Raw genomic sequence first — 22,640 nt, 5'->3', positions numbered from 1 at the left:
ACTGTAAACTGTGTCTAAAGAGACAGAATGACAACGAGAGGGGAAGGGAAGAGAAGAGCAAAGGAAGGCATATCCCCTCTGCCCAAACCGCAGCTCCGAATAGGGAAGGCAGATGTGGAGCAGCAAGAAAATGACAGCCTTCTGGATGTGTGTTCGGAGGTTAGTGTGGTAGGGAGGAGACCAACCCATAGGGGTAAGAAGCCGGGAGAACCACTAAACTGCAGAGTTAATGGAGGTGATTTACAGTGGTTGTGTTTGTCGAAAGTTAGAATCTGTAAATCGTCAAAGTGTCAGCCAACACAAGCTACCGTTACTGTGAAATACAAAAGAAAATTCTTCACGTAGAGATAAACTTGATTTTTATTTTAGTTCTGAGGCAGTTAATAGATTTTTTTTCCTTCTACCATGCAACGAAAACATCCACAGGGGAGGTCTTTCATCCCCTATACTCCTATAAAAGTTTGACAGATCTGAGACAGAGAAAAGGAGATGAAAAGCACAATAGAAACAAAGACAAAACACTTTTCTCGCATTCCTTTTCACCAGAAGAGTATTATTGAAACAATCTGGAGTTGGCTTTGGTAGATGCAGGCCAGTCTTCCACGCTGCAGGTCGTGGAGGATGCACAGCAGAATGGCTGTGTTTGGGATTAGAGGCTAATGACAGCAATAAGAAAAGGTGTAGATCACTGTTGGCAAGACAGGGCACGCACAAAAGACAGGTTTGAATTCCAGAGGTCAAAGGGATCCTCTAATTTGTTCTCGCTAAAAACACTAATTCACTCTAAACAAATCCCTGAGACCAAACAGACTACTCTCAATCAGCACTCATACTGACGGCCATTGCCAAAAACACACCGATAAAGGGAAGCTACCAGATGTCACACAGTAAAGGATGGATAGGCTGACAACAGAAGGAAATTTCTCTCTTTTATCTTCACATTTTTCACTTGATTCCCAGAACTGGCCGAGGGCTAAACAGAACAGGCAGTTCGTGAACAATTAGTTCCACATTGCAGTCATATAGAAGACCATAAGGGGGGGGGGGGGGGTATTGAAAACAATCATATGAAACTCTTTATCATTCCATATTGACGGAGGAAAAATTAAGCAACAATTGAAGGACATTTCTTTTCACATGTTTTGCCAATTTGCACATATTAACAGTGTTATGTGCAGGCTGTGACCAAATAACGAGGTGCAGGCTTTGTCTCACCCCCATGAGGTTCACAGAGGGCTGTGCTCTCTGCCCAATCATCCACCACTGTGCTGAAGACAGGCCGCTTAATCCGCAGTGTCATTGTTCTCAGACAACACTGGAGATTGAAGTGAGCAAATGCACGGCCCGGCGGCATTAGGACTCATTTCCCCCGGGCACAGCAGTCGTCCTGGAGACGCTGTTGCAGGTTTATGGAAAGACTCGCAGGGATTGTGAATTAATCCCCTTGTCTCCTGGCTTTAATTATCCACGGACACACACGGTTTTAGGAATCTTTTGTACACAACTCTAGGCTTGGATTGAGGACCGGCTATGGAGAAAGGTGATAAACTCATCTAGATACACAGCACAGTACTGATATGAAGTACAAACAGTGAGAGACCTGTGTGTTGCACTGTAGATTAACAACCCAGTGAATGTGGCAGATGGCAAGAGATCACCATAGAGTACAGTGCTGCATCTCTTTCCAAACATTATTCATTACCTAAATGACAACAGCTGCAGCTATAATACCAATATCTATGCAGAGGGGTTTTTAGTCACTGTTCTAGTTCTCATGTCTGTTTTAGTCGGAGAAAACAACGAAACATTTAAATTCAGGCCAAAATCGGTGTGTACATTATACAAAGCAACAAGACTAAGCTGAATACACACCTTTTGACTAAATGTTGGATTGAAAATATTTGATGTGTCCAAACTCTCCTCCCTGTAATTGATTTTTTTTGTTGTTAATCTAAACCATCATAATCCTTCTCATCTCAGACTTCCCCCATCAAGTCAGATTACACGAGATCTCAATCAAATTAATCCCATTGATTCGTGTAATGCCCTAGCCTCGACCTCTGTGGTGTCAAATACTGCAGGACTATTCCCATAAATCTCCTTTCGTGAATACCAGGCCACGACATCTGCCTCTGAAACCTGCACAAACATCAATACTAAGCCTATACAGACACTAACACCAGCCTATATTTAGAAGGCCAGCTCCACTGTGAGGCCACGGTTTACTCCTTACAGAGACGTTGAGGCAGTCTCTCCCTATACAAGACCTAATGATGAGGGATGAGAAAGGCTGGCCAATATGTAAGCCTGGAATGCATCACAATACCCTGGCACCGCCTTTCACAGCCTGTGTTTGGTAACAAACGCTGCATTTAAATTCCAATAGAGACCAATAGTGTATTGCGTTAAGGTGATTAACATCTGATGACAGTGTGAGTATCACTTTTCAGGTTTCATTCTCTACCAGCCATTGTATGTCAAAACACTGTGTGTTTAAAACTGCACAGAGAACAGTAGTAAAGCAGCAAAGCCTGTGTAACATGAATATTGAGACAGTTTCTAAAAAGAAACAAAAAGCATTATGCTAACTAAGGAATGATGAATTGTATTATTCAGACCAGTTGTCATGCAAATATGTTACTTCTCTCCTCTGTAAAAACAACACCAGCTGTTATTTCTTCAGCAAATGCTTACCTTGACATTTCCTAACACTGCAATTTGAGCCCAACGTGGGAGAGGGGAGGAAAAAGTCTGCTTATGTGCACTCTGCTCATTTGAAAAAGTTAACCATGGTATAATTAGAGGAGAGACTGTCGTGAAGTCTCGAGCTACAGCCTGAGATCCGAGTAATTATTTCCCAATAAAAGGCTGAAGTCTCATCAACCACAGCTGAGACCAAGACCGAGTACCTGTCACCACACTGCAGCTTCAATCTCACTGGCAAAATGAGAGCAGCTCCAGATGCAAAGGGCACACAGCAAGAGGCTGCCTTCTCTTTAACATTTCACACTCCATCAAGCCCATTAGCAGATTGGATTTCCCAGCTCATCCCTGTCACTGATTACTGATATACCCTACTGCCAATTGAGTCGAACCCCCTGTAATGACTCATCAGCTCGCCAGCCATTTGTCTTTTTTTTTTTAATGTCAACGATACACAGTTTTTGATCTCCGTACACATATGAATAATTCATCGCCACACGGCAGGGATTTTAACCTTTGACTAAACTTATTTTGACCATCCAGGCTTCATATTTGAGAGCAGACTAACACATATTCACACAGTCTGGTGTGAGGGAAGAGCAGGTTTTCTCTGAGCAGACGTCCAAAGCAAAGTTTAAATGGGTTTGTGGATGAGCTAAATCTGGAAGATATCTTCAACCCTCAACACTTTCCATAAATAATAGCTATCTGCAGCTGAAGAAAACACCTCAAGTATCCACTACAGGTGGAGGGAACAGAAAAACAATTCTTCGAGATGAGCAGCAATGTAGCACTGATGAATTATTTAGCAAAAACAAACTGTGAATAATGAAGAAGTGAAGTGTTAAGCTGCTTATTACAGCAGGCTAATTGGGCATCCTTTCAGCCATTTAAATGAGCTCTCCCAAAGCATTTGTTGTTACTTAGGCTGCGAACACAGACTTGGTATTAATGTAATGCAAGATTAGTTATTACTTAGCTCTGACGACAAACATATTGTTCCAACTAACGCACCGAGATCATGCCAATAGATTGGCTCCCTAATCACCTGAACCCTGCAGAGAGAGAAGTGGCAGGGGTCCTGTAATGTTAAAAAAACACCCAGTGTGGGCTCGGCTATATAGCCCGCATTCCATGATAAAGAAAAGCATCTGCTTAAGTGTTGCTTAAAGGCCCAATCATGAAGTTCAACAGCCTGCCCCATCACATGAGCACAGAGCAGGGCTGAGGGCTGGAGCTGGGTAACGAGTGTCATCTGTTTCGAGCCATTTTCAGAGACACAGATGAACTAAATCCCTGATCTGGGTCGACTCAATGTTAAAAACGTTGTCCCTACATCGAGTGGCAGAAGGAATGACGTAAGTCTCTGTTTACAGCAACAAGTCCTTCGGAGACAGCAAGCCGATTGTGGATAACCTACCAAGCCTCACCCCCTCCGTGACTGGGCTGCACTCACTTCACCTGGGCTGGGGTGGCACAGTGCGACCGGCCTGCCCTCCACCTTCCAGCCGTGCTTTCCCTTGGCACGATGTGAATGACCTACAGTCTGTGTGAAGAGTTTGAGCCAGTCAGAGGAGAGAGCCGGCGGCCCAGGGAGACAAGCAAACCACTTGCATAAGAGACGAAGGGGGGTGTTCAGGTTGCCCTGTCTGCAGCTGAGGCCACGGCAGCACAGGAGCTCAAACACAAAAGCACGAATCAGAAGCCACATGACATACACAACGGTCGGCACAGACAGACAGTGCTGTCTTTACTAGATTAAGATGTCTGCTTCATAAATGAATGCATACATGCACGGCAGACCAGTCACTGTTTGCATGATTATCATTTAAGCAGAGCAGACAATGAGCGTGACTGGTTCTCATCCATTTTTCATTTTGAAAATGAGTGGATCTAATCTCAGTGGGTTGTTACAGTCTTAAATGACTTCCTGGGATGCTGCCAAGTTTGGGGTTTTGCAAACTAAGGAATTTTCCACTGGTTAACTTCCTAAATAGACGGCATTACTTCAGTGTTACTGCACTGCTCGCTTCAATCAATGCACATTTCTGTCACGTCTGGTATAGCAATGAGTTATTTAATCCTTTGTAAATGTGAACATTTTTGAGGGATTTATTTTGGCTTAACTAGAGAGCAGTGGTACGCATGCATTGTGGCAAAGAATTAAGAAACTACCGAGTGCAGTTGTGAGGAAATTAAATGAAACGGCCACCACTCAATAGTCAACAAATTAGCAGAGTATCAGAACAATATTCACACGTCATCTTGCTTTGGGACAAAATGATGATTGATTTCTTAATGGGAGTCTTTCTTTGTCAGGACTGCATTCACTGCCAAACAGGAAAACAATTTCACACATGTATCCCTCCATCAATTAGTGAACAATTTGACACTGATAAACAGTGTCAAATAAGGTCAGCCATACAGAAGACGGGCATGAATTGAGCTTTTTTTGCAGAGGGATACTGCATTAGAAACCTCACACCGCCGTAAGCATTTTCCTGGGCGGAAGCAGCATGACATGAAAATGCTGACCTGGAGGCCACAGTGAGCGATCAAATAGACTCAGTGCGGTGATGCACTTGAAAAATGAGAAAAAAAAAACCCAAAGCAAATCAATCATCTAGGAATCATCAAGTCCATACAAGTTATAGATACTGGTGCGGAGTTGACTATAGTGAAACATTTAGTCTCCGGTGTATCAAGTGAGCGAGGAGGAGTAGGGAGTACAATCTTGGATCTTTTACCGCTTAGTGGGAAGGAGAAAAGCAGGTGGGTGTTGGAAGAGCTGGAGACTCGGAGGGTTAAGAGAGTGGGAGTTTGTACTTGTGACCGTCTCCTGACCACCTGTCGGCAGACGTGCCCAGAGGAAACCATAAACAAAGCTGCACTCCGTTCAAATGACACATAAAAGTGAATTACTAATAATGAGAACATCCTCATCCAAATAAGACAAGCCCACATTATGACGCAGGATTAACAAGTGGGAATGTCCCTGCTGAGACATTTCTGTTAAATATCAACGATTTCTCAGAATCAAAAAAGAAAAAAAAAACACTTGAAATGTAAACACAGTATCATCGATCCTTTGTCAGTTTACCTCTCAAAGAGTCATCTGAACACCGTGTCCACTAAGTCCACACTAGTGATGCAAAACTATCACTTGAGTGACTCAAATTAAACAGGAAGGAACATCTCCACTGACGGCTCATCCGCAGCCCCACTGACCCCTGTCATGTTTATGTGAAGCCACAAGACCGCTAACACACCATCTTTACCTCCACACTTACTCTTCTCAGGGGGAAGATGAAGAAAACAGACAGGCCAGTCGCTGAGAGTTGGAGGATCGAACTGTGCTTTCTACTCGGCTGCCACATCAGAAATCGTCAAATGCCAAATCAGTAAGCACTTCCAGGACTTTAGAGGTCATTTTGACTGAAGCCAACTCTCTGTATCTGTAACCTGAATACTTTCACCAGATGGAAAACACAATCTGTTCAAACTCCCCCAAAGGGATTTGGCAAGACAGTGAGTTCACAGTACACGCACACATAAACACACACACACACACACACACAGAGAAAAGATTACAATGACAAGTCAGATATGCTTTTGCCAAATAATTGGAAAATATGCAGGTCTCACCACAGCAGAGAAGAGGCAGACATATTTATACCTTGAGCCATATGACAGCAGCCAACAGAATTATGTGTGCATAATTTCTAAGCTCCACTGTACTCTCCTCTCTCCCCTCCTCCACTTTGTTTTAGTGGCCGTGTGAACAGCCGGTGGAAAAAAAAGACTGTTTGTGCAGTGACAAAACCAGCCAGAAAGGGAGCACAAGTCCTACAAATCTTTAAAAAGTGCAGAATTCCTTTGTTTCCCCACAAGATCAGGGTTTGTTTGTTTTTTTAAATATAACACACAGCATTCAGCCTGCAGGAAGAAATCACATGATCACATTTGGAAGAATAAAAGTGAATTTGTCACTGTAACTTTTCAACAAGCACTTCAGCCCAAACTTTTCAAGTCTGGAGAAATGTACTCAGAGACTCATCCTGTTTATTTTTATTCTTACAATCCGTGCAGCCACTCTCCGAGCTGGGTTATCCCAGGGCGACTCAGTGTGCTTCAAATGTTTCAAACTGCAGAAACTATGTCAATCAGTACTAAACAAATGCACATAATGTTCTCCCAAGCCTTTTAAAAACTACATCCACTACTGTCATCTCTCTGAACGCGTTTCTCCGGCCGATCTCTGCAAGCTCCACAAACACATTCGTGGCATGTTTCTACCTCCACATAAAAGGTAAATCACACAGCGTAGAGCCAAAAAAAGGGGGGAAAAACCTCACCAGCTTTACAGGGATCCTTATAGTCGATCGCCTCTGATGTGGCAATGGGGTCCACATAGTAGCCCGGATCAATCGCCTCCAAATCGATCGCCAATATCACGCCGAGACAGGATAGGAGAAGCAAACATCTCGCCGTGAGATCCATTATTGTGGTGGGGGAGACGGCGAAAGGCGAGGTATAAAGGTAAAGGAAGAGAGAGGGACGAGAGAGGGACAGGGGGAGAGAGACAGAGAGAGAGAGAGGAGAGAGTGAGTGAGGGAGAGAAGGAGAGAGAGAGAAAATGGGAGGTTTTTGGGGGAAACGAGATCCCTCCAGAGGGCGGGTTTTAAATGCAGCCTCTCTCCGGTGTCCTCCTGGCTCTGGGGGCAGTGGTTCCTCTCCTCCAGCCGGAGCTCCGGGCCTCTGCTCAGTGAGCTGCCGGAGAAACTTTGATGATATGGCAGCTCCTCCACAGGGGCGGTGATATTTTGCCCTGTTACTCGGTGCATTTTTATTGCCCCCCAGGGGTCCTTACAGACAGGGATCTACGAGGGACTGTGATTTGGTTCACAACATATTATCTCTTTCTGAAGAATGAATATTGTGGTGATAGTTTTACTGCGTCCAGTCTTCTGTTTACAGCTACAGACCCCAAACTCAATAATAAATCGACCGACGTGAAAATATCATCATATTTATCTCCCCCTGGGCACGAGCTTGTTATTTTAAAAAGAAAAAGGCCCCGCGGAGTTTAATGTCATCTTTAAAAGTGCGCATGGTTCAGAAGTTCAAATGAAACTCTACTTACACGACGCGTTTGAGGCTTCTAGAATTTTTCCCTGTCTTTTTCTACACTTTAATTAAACTCGTGCGCGCTAAAAACTCCATCCTTCAATTATTTTTTTTTTATCCCTTCCACACACACGGGCGCACGAGACAGCCTGGCTGAGGCGCGCACCGCTGACGCACGCGCGATTATTCACACGTGCGCACTCGACGCCAGCCAGCCCGTTCGCACTATCACACGCACGCGCGCACTCACACACAGAAACAGTCAGACAGACAGACACGGACAGACAGACGGACAGACAGACACAGACGGACGGACAGACAGACAGACAGACAGACAGTGAGCTCGACTTGCTGAGTGGCTTTGCTGGTGTAGGTGAAGCAGTCAAACTGAAGCGATTACTGCGCCACCTGTTGGCAAATTACGGAACATCACACTTAGTGGCGGCATGATGGTCAGAGTTTGGCAAAACATCTCAGTGATTTATTAGTTTATTACTTAGAACTTAAACATAACTATTCATTAACATTAATGAATCACCCAGTTTTAATCTTTCCAATAGTGTCTGATTTTCTCTCGCACTTTTCAGACCTTCTATCTGTATGTAAACAAATATACACATATACTGCATAAAGCACGTGAACTATCGCCATTATATTATGTTTTTATATTATATTTTTGTTATTATCTGCATGTACCTCATTGTTGCACCGTGTCTACTCACTGCATATCAGAGTTAAAGCTTATGGCCCTTTAATCTATCTTATTTTAAAAATGTATTCACAAAAGGAGAGAAATAAAAGGATTCCCTCAGTGTCAGTGTCCATGAGGTGGAGACGGAGAGACCTCAGATGGATGTCTTGAATACGCACTGCTTCTGAAGATGGGAAGCTGTGCCAGCTCTGTTGTTCTCTGTCTGACTGGCATCAGTTATCCAGTGCATGCCTATTACATACAAAGCCTGGTTTATATAAGAGTGGAAGAGACACACTCCTCTCTGTCTTATCTGACTGCTGCCTATGTGTGGAATTTAAGACAGGATGTCTGCTGAGATGAGTGGGCTGTATTTATGCTGCTGCTGTAAACACAGCAGTATAACTGAACTGCAGGAGAGCAAGCGCCTTCATTACATTTCAAATACAAGGAGCTGCTTATCTTGCTCGATGCTACAAGTGTTGGACTCACAGGACCAAATATTTAGATTAGCAAACAGGAAGCACAGTTGAGTGTCTTTAGGTGAATCATTTTCTTTTTTTACTGTGGCAAACAAAAAGTCCATACACAATGAAGTGGTGACACAGTGCAGATGGGAAATAATGCCACATATATAGTAGTTTAGACTTCGGAACATGAGGTTATAGACACTGAATACAAACACTGAATGATAAAAACAGACAGACGTGAGCTGGTCATGTATTGCAGCTTTTTGAGTGCATAGGGCATATTATTCAAAGTGTTCAGCCAACGCCAGACATCTTTGAGAATATACTGAAGCTACATGATTACGACCAACACTGACATTTAATTAGCGTTTAAATTTAGTTCTTTAATCTGACACGTTAGGCCTATTGCACGGTGACATTGTTTTTTCCTGGTGAGACACCAAAATAACATAACGCAATTATTATAAGATAATATGATAATATGGATGCCAGGATAAAACACTCAGATTTAGTAATCTAAAAAAAAAATGGAGATATTCATTTGTGAACCGAAAATGCTCTGCGCTCAAGCTGACATTCCTCTTAATCCCACTTATCTAAGCCTGCGATAAATCAGATAGACAGGATCTCAAGTTATCACACACTCAGAACGAATCAGTGCTACTATCACAGTCCAGGTAGGCCACATGGTGTCATTTTCATGTGAACGTGGTGTATATCTGGCTGTCAGAATGAGCTTATTAAAGTCAAAGTTGTGAGAGGAGAGCACAGCTGTAGCAGGAGGACCACCAGTAGAGTCGGTGCTTCCCGTCTGCAAACAGAGGTTAAGCATCGCAGCGGCTGCCCGGCCTTTTCCAGACATCTCGACGGGGGAGCTCTGTGGAGGGTGTGAGGCAGGTGTTGGGCATGATGTGGGGTGGCGTGCTCATCATGGCAAGCCGTGGCACCCAGCCTCCTGCCTCTGGCACAGCCCCAGCTAACATCGGGTGTGTGACCACGTGGAAATCCTGAGCCGAGATTTTCACTGCTGTGAAAGAGCACAGTGAATTAAATTTGACATTTACCCCTCTGGCTCTACAATTAGCAACCTCAGAGTGAACACAGTGTCTTGAGTAGTAATGTGATACGTAAAAATACTTGGGTTTCTATAACAAGGCATCTGTGAAAATAGCTACAAACAAGGTCTTTAATGAAATTCTGTAAAGGCTGATGTCCACACTGGAACATGAAACTTAAAAACCTCAGTATGTGCATTTAATTAGTAAGTGTTGTACAACTTAAATGCACATTAAGCTACAAAACACCACGATAAATTGGGTAAAAGATTAAGAGCATGTTATTGTAGTATATCAGTGAAGATACTCATATGCTACCCAAAAAGTACATTTCCTTGGTTTGTATGGATAACAATGCGTGATTCATGCAACATCTGCCTTTTCTGCTGTGAGCAGAAAAGGCAGATGTTGCATGAATCACGGCAACACATTAGAGATAAGAAACAACCAGACAAAGAGCTCCAAGTAAAATGTGCCCACATCAGGGGTGAGCAGATGCTAAAATGAGACACACCTTGGGCTCATGGGTGCGAGCTGATGTCACAACTTCACCAGCCTGGCTGAGAGATCCCCCTCTACCCGGCTGTGCTCCTCGAAGGGTCACCGTTATGGAAGTGGGGGCTTTCTGCCCTACTGACACACAAACAAAGCTGCTCAGCACTAACAGCTACACACTCTAATCTCAGAAATAGATTACATGTTGCCACAAAAGTTGTCAGACATGTTGAGATGATGGAAGTCATCAGAATGACCTTTTTGCGTTGCAGTTTGGTTTGCAAATTAAAACAAAAGCTGGGTGTCGGACAATGAACATAATGAGTATTTTAAAAGAAACTTGGGGCTTTAGTTTAGAGAGGTGAGAAATACGACTGATTGACACTGGAAAGAAAAAACCAAAAAAAACAGGAGCAATGGAAACATGAGTTTGATTCCAGTCTTTATTGTCACAACAGGAACAGAGCTTGGGTAATGCCATGTGCTAATTTTATTGCTTTTCAACACGTCTCTGAAAGATGTCAGCATTCGTAGTTATGGTTATTAGCAGGCGATTTAATGGAGGGGTTTTACAAAATGTTACCAGACGAAGAGGTAAACAAAATAAACACAAACATGAAATGACTAACTAACAAACAAATCTGTCATACAAAAGCAGCCTGGATTGAACTTTTGGGTATCTATTCAAATTTGGTCAATCTTACCAACATTGGTTTTAACTTAATTCACAATTCTTTTGTATCAAATGGTTTCATACATTTATATATTTTACAGTTGCATCTATTTCTACACAAACATTATATGTCAAGCACAAGCCGAGAGCTCAAAATGTTGATATAACATTTCTCAAATGGCTCTTTCTGAGCATGAAAACAGAACATGTCGTACGCCGCTGCTCTGCCCTCTGATGCCGTATAGCTGCACATCTGAACCTGCCAACTGTCAGGTTCTTCCAGGCAAACTCAAACACACATACACGTCAGAGCTGCCCTGTACTGCGGCAGTGCTCCCTGGCCTACAGACGTCCTGAACTACCGTGTCCAAAACAAAGGATGAATGAACCCTGGACATTCAACGTGGTCGTCGTGTTTTGGCAGTTCGAGACATACCAGCGGTCTGACTGGTGATGTGAGCCAAGCCGGGTAAGCTGCTGGCAAGTTTGGCCAGCCCGCCATTGGTGAGCAGTTGGTGGATGGCGGTGGTTTTAGCCACTCCTCCTGTGGTGACCATGGGCACCGCCCGGAGCAAAGTACTGCTGCTGGTTCCAACAGAGCTCAGGACCTGACCCTGGGGCTTGCCACAAACCGCCTGAGTGTGGAGGAGGAAAAGACAAATAGAGCAGGGTTTACTCATACATCTCTACGAAAACAGACCAAAGATGAACTTCATCTTTTAGTCCCATCAGTAAACTTTTGATACACAGTCTACACATTTCCTGTTGTATGTACAAATGACATTCATTTATATAGATGAGATGGACAAAATGTTTGAAGTCACTAAGTATAATGCAACACAATTCAATATCACCACAATCTAAAAAATAAAGTGGAACAGACATCTTTAATCAAACTTGAATTATAACCTTCACAAAGGTGGAATTAATTGCTTTAATTTGATGGCTTAATGGCTTTTTGGCTAGGTGGACCTAATAAGAAGGGAACTCAGAGTACATGTATGTATGTATGCGTCTGTGAATCTGGTAATGTGGGTGGCAATCAAAACCTTGATTTTTTTTTGTATGCACCTGTTTCTGCTTTAACCAAACTGGTCAATAGTGACCAAAACCTTCATTGTGGTCATTTAAACGTTTATGTAACCAAGAGGTACCTGTGTGCTGCCTGTGCTGGCTGGCGTGGAGGGCAAGCTAGGAGCTTTGGTGACGATCTCCTGAAGACTGAAACTTAGGCCTTGTAGTAGACTGCTGGCGGAAGCCGCTGCACACAAACACAAAAACAGTAAATAGATGGGGCTGAAATTTCTGTGCCAAAAAAAAAGAAACACAACATCTTCTACTTTTACAAACTGTTCCCACCCAAGTCCTCGCACAGGCCTAAACTAGATGGACAGACACACAGACACCTCACGCAACTCATGTCCAAAGGGTAAGGTTTGGGACAGTGATAAGACAGTGATGGCGCAAGAGGTGATCAATGATGATGTTTTCCTCACACACTGTTCTCATCCAGTGTTCAGAACGTTAACCTCACTTCACAAAGCGGTTAGAACTGCATTGTGTGTTGACAGTACTGCGCTGAGATTAGCTGCACAGTTGAGACTGCAAACAGGCGTGCAGGGCAGGACAGGACAGAGATACCTTGGGCAGTAGGCGGAGCTTGCGCCTGGACTGGTGTGGAGGACCCTGACACCATGCAAGGCTGCACGCTGCTGAATGAGCTGGAGCCTGGGGACAGGGCACCAGACACCTCTGAGAGACTACCAGACCTGCAGTGACACACATAACCACCAATCTACTCAGGAGCTAAGCCAGCAAGTGCTGTTCGGCCATCGTTCAGCTCCAAAACTCAAGTGTACACCACTCATCAATCCCTCTGCACCAGACACACTTTTGCCCTACAGGGTGGGGGTGGGCATGGGTGCAGGCATGATTGGGGGTTTAAGTGCTCTGTGCTGAATGTGCTGAATGTGCCTGTGTGCAGCAGGACAGACGAGCTTACCGCTGGCCTGTAAGAAGTCCTGAGAGCTCCTTGGCTCCAGCCACAGTTTGTCCCACTGTCACTGTTAAGGGCTTCCCGGAAACACCAACTACACGGAAAAAAGGATCGAATCATCATGGTTGGTTATTTAACTTTAAAGAAAAAAGTTAAGATATTTCATATGGCCGTTTTTTTTTAGAAAAAGGCAGAGACTATTACCAAGCACAACCAAGTAGTCATGCATTAGAGGTACCATACATTTTCAGGGGCAAATGGTTTTCAAAATTCCTACTTTCATCTTAGCAATACTGTATACCAAACACCAGAAACATGTTTCTCCTCTTATCATTGCATCTAGACATCTGTATGAAGGTGAGCTGCTCAAAACCTCTCCACAAAATCCACCAATTCACAAAAACAAAGAACAGTGTCCGTTTACTCCGTTCAGACAAACAAAAGAGCCAGAAAGGCAAGTTCTCTCAATGTTTAAAGAAATCAGAGTGAACACTCCTAAGTATATATCAAAACACTGCATATGGGGTGTCATAAGTAAGTGATGAAGTTAAAGATTCCAGGTTTTGTACCTTCCTGTGCCGCAGGGCTGGTGGTGCCCCCTGCTGACTCGCTTTGGGAAACAATGGTGACCTTGATCTTCGCCCTCTTGGATGCTTTGCTTGGTGTAGGACTCGGCGTCTGTCTCCTCTTGCCATGGGATCTCAGTTCATCTCTGTCCAGGCCCTCCATCTGATCACTGGTCACCGGCACTGCACCACACCAACAAGCACACACACACACACACACACACACACACACACACACACACACACACACACACACAGATATTCACTAGCCTGCTGAGGTAGCTTGAACCTGGGCTGTTTTATCCTTCGGTAACCCTGCCATGTATTTTTAATCTTGAATTTGAACACATATTCTATAAACCTACTTCGACAAGCTCTAAGCTGCATAAAATGTACTAAGTTGAGTTTAAGAAATGTCAAATTCAAAGCTTGACAAGTGGTGTTTGGTGATGAGCCACTCATATAAAATAAGGGCAATGGAAACAAGGAAAGAAGTGAAGAAACAGAGGAAAGAGAAAGGAAGAGGGATAGATACTTACCAAAAATACAAGGAGGGGTACCAGGAGGAAGATTTTTCCTCACAAGCATGTTTTGTTTCATAAAAGCAGCAAACTGAGCTGGAATGAATCGGAAGAAAAAGCCGGAAAGGAAAGTTGTAGGAAGAGAAGAGACAGAGGATGAGAGGAAAGTATTTCAGTCACGTTCCATCTTGCCCCGTCAGATGTTGTGGCGTGATAATCTCAGAGAAATGTTACTTGCGATCATTTTCACAGTCCACATACCACCCTGTCTGCCCAGCTGGCACAGCTTTTGCAAAATTGTGCAGTAGTTGAGGTCAATGACTCATTGTAACAAGTTTACAACAACATGTTGTACCTATGGGTACCAAAGTCCGCTGCGCACATGCAGGTGAACGTGAATGTGAACGCGGGTGCTTTCAATGCACCCGGAGGTTAGTGTGGCATTGAACGTACCTTGAGCCTGCTTGTGAGTGAGTACTGTGCCAGAGCGCTGCATGTGTGTCTTGAGGAGCTGCGTGGCTGTTATGAGACTGGACTTTTGTGCTGGAGAAAGACCAGATGTCTTGGGTTTGGGACTTGAAGTGGGACTGCTGCAGACACTGGACAGATCCTGAGGACAGAGTGAAGACAAACACCTGATGAGGAATGACTCATTAGTGTCAGTCCTTGAACAATGATAAACACATTGTAACCGTATTGCTTTCATTATTCATTAGATACAACGCTTTGATGTGAACATGGCTGCAGCCAGCACAGTGTACAAATATTAGATTATTATAACTGAAATCCAAAAGAGTTTATTACATATTTGCATCACTGTAGAGTGAACCAAAAACACAAAAACTGAAACTGGGGTTCCCACTCTATTAGATAAAATGGCCAATGCTTCTGAGACATTTTCAGTGATAAATAGTTGGTAGGGCAGAAAGGTATAATTTTCTGCTCTCAGAAAAAATGAGAGAAATTGAGAACATGTTGAGTACTTTTGCAGACGACACAATGACTTCCAGAATAATATCTGTTATAATATCTCCACCATTTTTCCATGACTGGGCAACAAACTAAAACATTCCCAAATGTACAAAGAAAACGAGGCAATCATTAGATTTGATGCAGCTCTATTCAATTACTATTCCATGTAGATATAGAAAGGTTATTTGAAGTATTCTTGTAGTAAATAATGTAATAATGCAGCCTTGGTGGTTGATCTAAGGGCAAAAAATAAGTGATACTGACACATGTTGGTAACTGTAGCCACTGTGAACTTGCCTCTGAACCTGATGGTGAGATGGGAACTCTCAGTGCAGGGGAGGAAGGTCGTCCTCTCTCCATGTCAAAGGGAAGCTCCCGTCGAGGCCTTTTCTTCTTCTCTGTGTCCAGGTCCCTCAACTCTCCTGATCCGTGGCCGTGGCCCTCTGCCCGTGTGAGGACGCCTGTCAAGAAGTCAGCGATCTCATCCTACAGATCAGTGATGAAAGAAGAAAAAAAATCATCACAAGTGTTTCTGTGTATAAGCATATACAGACATCATTAAAATCATAATTTTGGGGAATCTATAAAATGCAAAAATCAGGCCATGCTGCGCAGAACAAAGAATGTGATGCCTTTTTGTCCGCATCGTTGACATGATATACCTTAGCTCTAAATGTATAAGAGCAAATTCCAACCTCAAATTATTTGAGTCTAGAGATACTTAAAAGGGCCTTGTGAATACAGGAGTTAACTGCTAACATCCGTTCTATCAGGATCAATGGATTGCCTGGTATTTATCTGGGAGAATCATTTAAGAGAAAACTGTGTAAATTGAATATTTCCAGTTAGAAGAACCAACCTGAATGCAGCGGTCCACCATGGTCTGCGTCAGTCCCTCTGATTTCATCTTTGCTGAATTGATTCTGTGGAATGAGAGCATTTAGTGTTACTATTACTACTGAGTGACAACAAAGTCTTTGTGCTCATCTAGGATGGATATGACATTATGATTTGTTGCTCCTTAAACTGCTGATGAGAGGTCATGACTGACCGGAGGTTGTCGTCTGCTCCTCCCACCACCACCATGCTGTTGTCTGCCCTCAGCTTCTCTCTGAACTCCTCCATACTTTCTATGTTACACTGCAGAGCATTCTGGCCAACCACAAACAACACTGGGGTCTTCATGTCCAGCAGCGGGTCATCCACATCCTGCAACCAGTCAAACCAGTAACACATTAACATTCAGCATAACTACTGACTAGAAGCAAAGTTCTTTTTTAGTGGAGACAGTGAAATAATACATACATAATACAGTATTAACATAAAATAGGAAAAAACTATATCACTGGGATATAATGCCTGCGGTCTTACCCCTCTTGGCCCGTTGACTGTTAGCAAGGGGAAGCCGAGACACACCACAGCGGTCAGATACTCCATAAGGGATACCTGTAATTAAACAGTGTTAATTAGTAAAATCATTCGCATTTTCAAAGGGTGAGCACTGTTTATTCTCACACTAGATCACTATGATACATTACTAGAAGTCTTACATGACAAGCGATGAGAGCTCCGGCGTTCCAGCCAACCAGGATAATGGGTTTGTGGGGGAAATGACTGTGAACCTGGTGGTTACATTTATAGCACATAAGCAATACAACAGCAGACGCATTGTGTACAAAATCTAAAACAATACACAGACGTTTTAACACTTTGTCTAGTAGGCCTGCTTGTGGTATAAAGGTGGAGTCAGCGATTCTAATCCAGTACTCTGTGAAATTTGGTGAGTATCTCCACACAGTCCGCTAGCTGTCCATTCTGTGTGTGCGCTGAATGAAAATCTGGTGCTCGTACACAGCCCTGGCTCTGTAAATGGGAAATGAACAAAGTGGCTTGGACCGAGCAACATAAAATTATTCCAGCCAATCAGCAACAGGAAGCGTGCGTGCTTGTGCATAGGCCAGGGGGAAGGGTAAGGGGGGGCTGGAGAGAAAAGAGGCAGTGGGAGCGAGGAGGACAGTAAATCTGGCACATACTAACTAGCTAAATATCAACAAACTTTCTCCAGAGTCGCTGACTCCACCTCTAATGTACAGAGGTTTGCCTGTTAATAAAAGCAAGAGTACTGCAAGGACTAAGAAACTTAGAAAAGACTAAAGACTGACTGAAATTAATATTTTACAACAGCGATTAAAGCAAATGCTGCCATCTTAGAGGCAAGTCATCATAAATCTAAAATGTTTTCTTCACATTTTCTAACACATCTTAACTTAGAATCTGTTTTACAGTTTTCGTGCACTAAAAAGAAGTCAACTACATTCAAAAACATAAATTTCACAAACAACATCACGATCACAGTGTAACTGCAGTCACGTAAGTACCAAACAAAAAAGGAAAATCCTACCTCCATGACCTTGGCCCTGACGGTGCCCAACATGTGCTCTAGACACTGTGTGATGCCAATATTTGCTCCACTGTTCACATGACTGTGTACTGGGATGACCTAACATAAACACAGCTGTTATAGGCACTTCTCTGAGACTCAAAAAAACCCAAATTATACATATATAGATTTAACAGAGTAAGAGTAAAGACCTTTCCCAAACAGGAGAGCTGCGACTGCCAGAACCTCATTCGCCGCGAGGTAGAGAGGGCAGGATTGGTTGGGCTTGATGGTGCGATCAGGATGAGTGGGGATCCAGGAAGCTTGCTCTGAAACATTTAAGAAAACAGACAGGGATCTGGTCTCTAACTGTTACAGATCATGAGGAACAAAGAAAAACAAAAGTATTAAAAAAAAAAAGCTTTCTTTGACAAACAGAATGGTGAATCGTTACCGGTTTGTTTTGGGACAGGACTCCGACAGCTGGGTCCCAGGGCCGTTTCAGTAGCAGTGACAGGGCCTCAGCACTTGGAGCGCCCGTCTTTGTCGTCGTCAGCAACATTCTGTCAATCAGCAAGGGCAACTTCCAAGACACAAAGAGGAATAATAATAAGTCATGAATACTGGAGATTTCAGATGCTGGTTCAGCCCTCTGACAGGAAATGCAGACCAATTCTTACTCTTACACATCGTACCTTGCTTTTGAGCGTCTGCAGCACATCCAGGTAAGCAGCAAGCATAGCGAGGCTTAACGACTCAATCATGGTAGTGTGTAACCACTGCGTCAGTTTAGTGTCCCAGTTCACACTGGCTAATGCATTCCGCACTTTCCTGGCACATTTGTCCACAGCTATCCTCCGCAAGATTGGCTCATTTGAAGCCTATAGAGAACAAGATCAATCAAGAGACCCAATTACATTTTAATGATTTTGAGCTGGACAAGGAAAAGTTATTTAGAGCCATGCTCCAATTTAATCTACAAAATCCAAAAATAAGTATTGTCATGTCAATAATTCACAAATCACTTCACAGGATGACGCTTTGCCCCCACATAAAAATGTTGAACTCAAAATAACTGGGCACTCAGCTTGGCTTGGCTCAGCTTGGCTCTGCTCACTTAAAACTCATATTTTTTGGTTTCCAACTGGCAAAAATTGTGCCCGATACCAGGTACTTTTTTTGGTATCACTTCCGTCGAGGTTCTAATCGAGCTGAGCTGATACTAGAAAGGTGTGATGACAACACTGCAGACCACTGATACCTCCTGCAGACCTTTGAAGGTCTTTCATTAGTTAATGGGAATCAAAGACATTTCAAGACTTTGTAAAGGACCTGTGCCCACCCTGGTGGAGTCGAGCTGCTCCATGCAGTGGAAGTACGGCATTACTCGAAGAGCTGTCACAAGACAAAATCCAAACAAAGTGCCTTTTGTGTCAAAACCTATTGTACTGATTTGCAAAATCTTTGCAACAGAGTGCACTGTCTAGCTACAGCCTTCAATGACTGATTGCATTGACTTGTTGGGTGTGTGATGGATGAAAACCTTCATGTCCATAATGAGAATCCAATAAAGACTAGGGTCAAAAGAGTCATCAATGCCCAGTTAAGTCTTTTTTTACAGTGCCTGTGATCAAACACAAGGGAAAGCATACAGTTTCAACCCTGGACTAAGCATTTCACGTACACTACGCAGTAACTGATCATTTCAGAGAGCAATAAATGCCTCAATCCGGCGACCATGCATGGTGCTGAGGAACTTGCAATGTCCTGAAATTTAAAGCTCTTGAGAACATTATTACATAAAATAAACACAACTTACGTTTTCATTGGCCAGACGGGCTAGTCTTTCAGCTTGTAGAGCCTTGAGGACTTTATTAAACAGTTTGTTCTGGGCCACTGACCATCCAGCCCTGAAACAGAATAATGACAGTGTCAAAACAATTGATTGAGATACTTTCAATCACAACCAGTATTGTTGTTGAATACGAGTGTCAAGTAAAACAGCAGATGAGAAATAAACAGTGAAGCATTCCAGATGTTTGGTTACTTGTTTATATGTTCTTCCCAGTCATCGGGGGGTGGAGGGCTCTCAGCCACCGTGCGAGCAAACAGAACATGTCGCTCACACTCCTTCATCACACTAAGAGCTTTCTGATTATCATACAGAGGAACAGGTGTCGGTGTGACCGTTTCCACATCTATTAGAGAATCAGAGTCTCTGCAGACAAAGAAAAGCACATCAAGTTACTGCAAGGCACAAAAACAGTTATATAATAGTGGATTCATTTTACTTGGAGGCTGATGACAATCCCAAACTTTATTATGGTATCTAATTCAGTTACAGATTATGATGAGGAGCTTTTAACTCACGACAAGGCTTCAGGCTGGCGACGAGGGGTAACAAACAGCGTCCTTGTGGGTCGGGCGCTGCTGGCATCTGGGTGGGCATTCCATGGCTTAGCATAGCTATGATCCAGAAATACCAAATCCAGCTCTCTTTCATGAGCAGACAGCTGGAACAGCAAAGATGTGCCCATCTTTCGTGCTGATATCTGGAAGTCCTTATCCCCTCCACGATGCATCCTCTTCCTGGGCCCGAAAGGGCCCCAGGAAGCACTTGAGGGTTTTAATGGATTCAGGCCAAACTGGCGAAGAGGAGACAAAATGTTTTAATGGAGATAACATCAGCAACAAATTCCTTCCACCAAGGATCAAAATCTAGAGCTGAAAAATATTTCTGTGTTGGTTTACTAAACTTTACTCTAGTAAACAGCATGTGCTTGCACGGACTATGGACTCCGGAGAACTGATAAATTTCAGTTATCATTTCTTGAACTTCATGGACTATAAATAATATTTTTTTACAGCCCAACAATAACCTGACGTTCAAACATGCAGGTGCTTTGTCCACTGTGAGCAACATCCATTACTGCCATATACTGTACATTGGTCGCGTATACAGTATAATATAATAGACCTGTTTTGGGCTAGATTACATCTAAACCATTCATTAAGACAACAGGTGAGGACAATAGCGCATTTGTGAGCCGTTTGCTCAGTATTGATCACTGTTGTCACTGCCTGAAGGGTCTGGCGGCTGTGGGCTGGCCTCGCATGCTAACGTTAGCATAGCAAGCTAAGAGAAAACCGACTGACGCTGTGCTTCGCTGCTCACCTTTTCGCTTTATCACTCCATGTTTGTCACGACGGCTTAGCCTCTTGATCGGAGCCAAATAAGATCAAAGAAGGACACGTTTATCGGTAAATTACAGACGTTACATAAAACACAAATATCTGGTGCGCACAGGTCCCACTTCCTTTTGTTGTGTGATTTGTTGCCACGTTAGGCTCCACATCCCTCCTTTTCATGGCAGGAAGAACAAGTGGGACAGTCAGGGCTACGTTTCAGCAAAACTGGCAACCCGGTTTGTGGCGCGTCAAGTGAGTGACGCAAAACATGGACTGGAGCAAGGCGGAGTCTGTGATCAGTATATACACTATAGATACAGTCTACAATCAATATACATTCTATAGATGCAGTCTATGATCAGTATACAGTTTATGAATACAGTCTATGATTAGTATACAGTTTATGAATACAGTCTATGATCAGTATACAGTCCATGGTCATTTGCATCTTCTGTGAGATGACCCAGAGGATGACATTTGTTTTGTCGCTGTCCCTCCTCTGCATTTTGGAGAGATATAGAGACGTTTGTCTGTTTAAATAATGAACCTATGTATGAAATACACCTGAGAGGGCTCATTGAAGTCAAGGAGCCAAGCATTATAGGTTATTTCATGTAGCAGAAACTGATCTTATTTTTCGGTCTCATTTCAGATCTTGTTTTTTATTTTTCAATATTTGCTTTTTTCGAAGTTGTGACCTTTTTACCGCTTAGTTCTCAAAAAGAAAAGTAGACATGTTGCACAATTTTTTTAAAAACTGCCTGTTATTGCTGTACACTGCTGTACTGTTATTTACTTAATTTCTACAAACAGTGGTATTCTCTTCAAGCAAATTGACTCCCCCTCCCCTCCCCTAATTTGATTCCAAAGGTCCCAGCAGACTCACAGTTTAAAAGGCCCAGCCCTTTGTTTAAAAATAGGATATGTTTTAACCTCTTACTGAAACACAATTCAAACCGAACAAGTTTGATTGCCACCATGGTGAGTTTTAAATTGGTCTTTGCTCTTTTAGTGCTTTCGATGTGATAAAGTAATGGAAATAATATAGGATGAAGAGAGTTGTGTTACTAGTGAATTACATGCTGAATACATATCTGGATTCAGTAAGTTGAGATCAGATATTGAAATTGCAATGTTTCTGTTTTTCTGTGTAGAAATACTTGGCTGTGGCTTTGCTGCTATGTGCTCTGCTGTCACTGTCAAATGCTTCCTGCTATGTTAAAGTCATGAAACTAGGTAGGAAACGAAAACACACGCACAAAATACAGCATATTTACGGAATACACAGGTGTTCTTACTTATAACAATATATTTTTTTAAAAAAGCATTATGACTGTGCTGGAAACTGCTTACCACTTTTTCTTTCCACGCATAGGGGCAACCCATTGTCAGGACGATGTGGATAACACATGGCATGCAGTCGGATCTGAATGGAGAAACAGTAAATGCATGGACTGTAGTTGCAGTGGATGTTGCACTGCGTAAGTACACAGGTCACAACATCTTGTTTTTAAATGGGGATCCGTTTTATTTATTTCTGTATTTACGTGCTCTGCTCCAGCTCTGTGTTATCTGTGTGATTGCAGGTATTCAACCCCCAGGAGCTTCCCTGATGACTGTGTGTCAGTGTTTGACTCTGACGCCTGTAAATTCATTGTGCACAAGAAGGACGACCCAACCGTAGAATGTCCAATTTATGCTGGAGTAGGAAAGTAATGGAGCTGTCAGAAAGTCTTTCTTTTTTGTTAGAAATTGACAATGAAATCTATTTCCAAATGAAATCCCAAATTAATAAATAAACA

The 22,640-nt window shown here is 43.0% G+C and overlaps 2 protein-coding genes across 5 annotated transcripts in view; both read right to left on the bottom strand.

Moving 5' to 3' along the window:
* Window positions 1-7,399, bottom strand: part of bmp1a (bone morphogenetic protein 1a) — a 29,556-nt gene extending 22,157 nt beyond the window's left edge. Inside the window, exon 1 of the mRNA XM_070833683.1 lies at window positions 7,059-7,399. Coding sequence (XP_070689784.1) covers window positions 7,059-7,203 — 145 coding nt within the window. The 5' untranslated portion in view covers window positions 7,204-7,399. The remainder of the gene's footprint in view (window positions 1-7,058) is intronic.
* Window positions 7,400-10,966: 3,567 nt separating this feature from the next.
* kansl3 (KAT8 regulatory NSL complex subunit 3) lies at window positions 10,967-20,972 on the bottom strand. Of its 4 annotated transcripts, none has more exons than XM_070833915.1 (20): window positions 20,825-20,972; window positions 20,020-20,294; window positions 19,697-19,867; window positions 19,469-19,559; window positions 18,345-18,530; window positions 18,104-18,232; window positions 17,862-17,978; window positions 17,671-17,769; window positions 16,820-16,891; window positions 16,641-16,715; window positions 16,321-16,478; window positions 16,129-16,192; window positions 15,567-15,755; window positions 14,751-14,907; window positions 14,316-14,393; window positions 13,780-13,959; window positions 13,217-13,304; window positions 12,856-12,983; window positions 12,369-12,475; window positions 10,967-11,849 (listed from the first exon to the last, which is right to left on the bottom strand). In XM_070833915.1, the coding sequence occupies exons 2-20, from the start codon at window positions 20,229-20,231 to the stop codon at window positions 11,613-11,615; spliced, it is 2,538 nt and encodes an 845-aa protein (XP_070690016.1). In that variant the 5' UTR covers window positions 20,232-20,294; window positions 20,825-20,972; the 3' UTR covers window positions 10,967-11,612. The 4 variants fall into 4 exon arrangements, with proteins under 4 accessions (XP_070690016.1, XP_070690017.1, XP_070690018.1 ...); XM_070833917.1 differs by having other exon boundaries at window positions 11,719-11,849; window positions 12,856-12,942; XM_070833916.1 differs by lacking the exon at window positions 14,316-14,393.
* Window positions 20,973-22,640: the final 1,668 nt, after the last annotated feature.

Source organism: Pempheris klunzingeri, chromosome 7, assembly GCF_042242105.1.
Source record: "Pempheris klunzingeri isolate RE-2024b chromosome 7, fPemKlu1.hap1, whole genome shotgun sequence".
Lineage (NCBI taxonomy): Eukaryota > Metazoa > Chordata > Actinopteri > Acropomatiformes > Pempheridae > Pempheris > Pempheris klunzingeri.
This window is presented reverse-complemented; position numbering and strand designations above follow the sequence as displayed.